Source organism: Branchiostoma floridae, chromosome 10 (assembly GCF_000003815.2).
Source record: "Branchiostoma floridae strain S238N-H82 chromosome 10, Bfl_VNyyK, whole genome shotgun sequence".
Classification (NCBI taxonomy): domain Eukaryota; kingdom Metazoa; phylum Chordata; class Leptocardii; order Amphioxiformes; family Branchiostomatidae; genus Branchiostoma; species Branchiostoma floridae.
In genome coordinates this window covers 9,920,698-9,921,739 of record NC_049988.1, presented here as the reverse complement: position 1 = coordinate 9,921,739, position 1,042 = coordinate 9,920,698, and the positions used below count along the sequence as shown (strand labels likewise).

General features: G+C 37.9%; 1 protein-coding gene across 1 annotated transcript; it reads left to right on the top strand.

The window, feature by feature from the left end:
* Positions 1 to 328: 328 nt before the first annotated feature.
* On the top strand, positions 329 to 1,037 carry LOC118424099 (the record flags this gene model as incomplete). The annotated part of the gene is given in 2 exon segments (XM_035832590.1): positions 329 to 535; positions 909 to 1,037. Coding segments are annotated over 2 exon segments (267 nt in total), but the record flags the coding sequence as incomplete, so codon positions are not given.
* Positions 1,038 to 1,042: the final 5 nt, after the last annotated feature.

The following is a 1,042-nucleotide window of genomic DNA, read 5'->3' as shown; positions in this document are numbered from 1 at the left end:
CTGTAAAAACAGTAAATTCATTTATTTTGTAGCCTGGAGTCCAGCCTTGTTTGCTTTGGTACCCTCCCGTAGGTCACTACCTGCCAACCTTTGGGAGCTGACCCAAGCAAACAAGGCTGGACTCCAGGCTATTTATTTCTGTAGCAATATGACTTTGCAGTTTTTTCAGTGTTTTGAGTTTGCTGCTAAAACATTTCTGTAGCACAGTAACAGTATTCAATGGAAATACATATTCAATGTATCATAATTATAGTTGTATCTAAGATCTTCAACTGTATGGTTTGAGAGGTTTTTGCAATTGACTTTTCCCCGTGACTTGATCTTGTAGGTCCCAGAGGTTGCCACAACAATACAACCTGAACCCAGAGGTCAAAGAAAGGATGCTACAGGAGGGCAGCAGAAGAGAGTCCACTTTCAAGTTCAAGACATGACTGACAAAGCTGGAGGTGAAAGTGATGTGGAGAAGGAGACTGTGGAGGAAGATCATCGCAACAAGAGTATCAAGGCCTTAATGGAGAAGATAGATAAGAAAACGGTAACGTCTGCAACATCTAGTCGCATGAGTACATTTTGAATTACAGCAATTTTCAACCCATTGAAAAGAAAATACTATCAATAGTTTCTTTGGACAATATTTAAGAGGAGAGTTTGCACCAAAGATACCTGACATTGTTTACTTTGAAATTGTATTCAGCTGTTTTTCTGCTAGGTTTCCTATGAGTTTGTAGCTATGTATAGTTGTACAAATAAGTATTAGAATTACAATATACTATACAGAATTACAATTCTTGTTAGAATATAGTCATTGGTTATGTCAATCCTTTGGAAATTTGTGAGACCTCTAGAGATAAGTATGTTTCTACTTGAGTATTCTAATAATGACTGACGTGACCTTGCTCTTTCAACAGAAAAGAAAAGCAGGAAGGACACAGAATAAGTTTAAGGAACAGCTGATCCAGGACGAATGAAGAAGAAGACAGGATTATCAAGCAACTGGAGAAGAATCTTGGCTACAACAAGAGGAAGACAAAGACCATTCCAA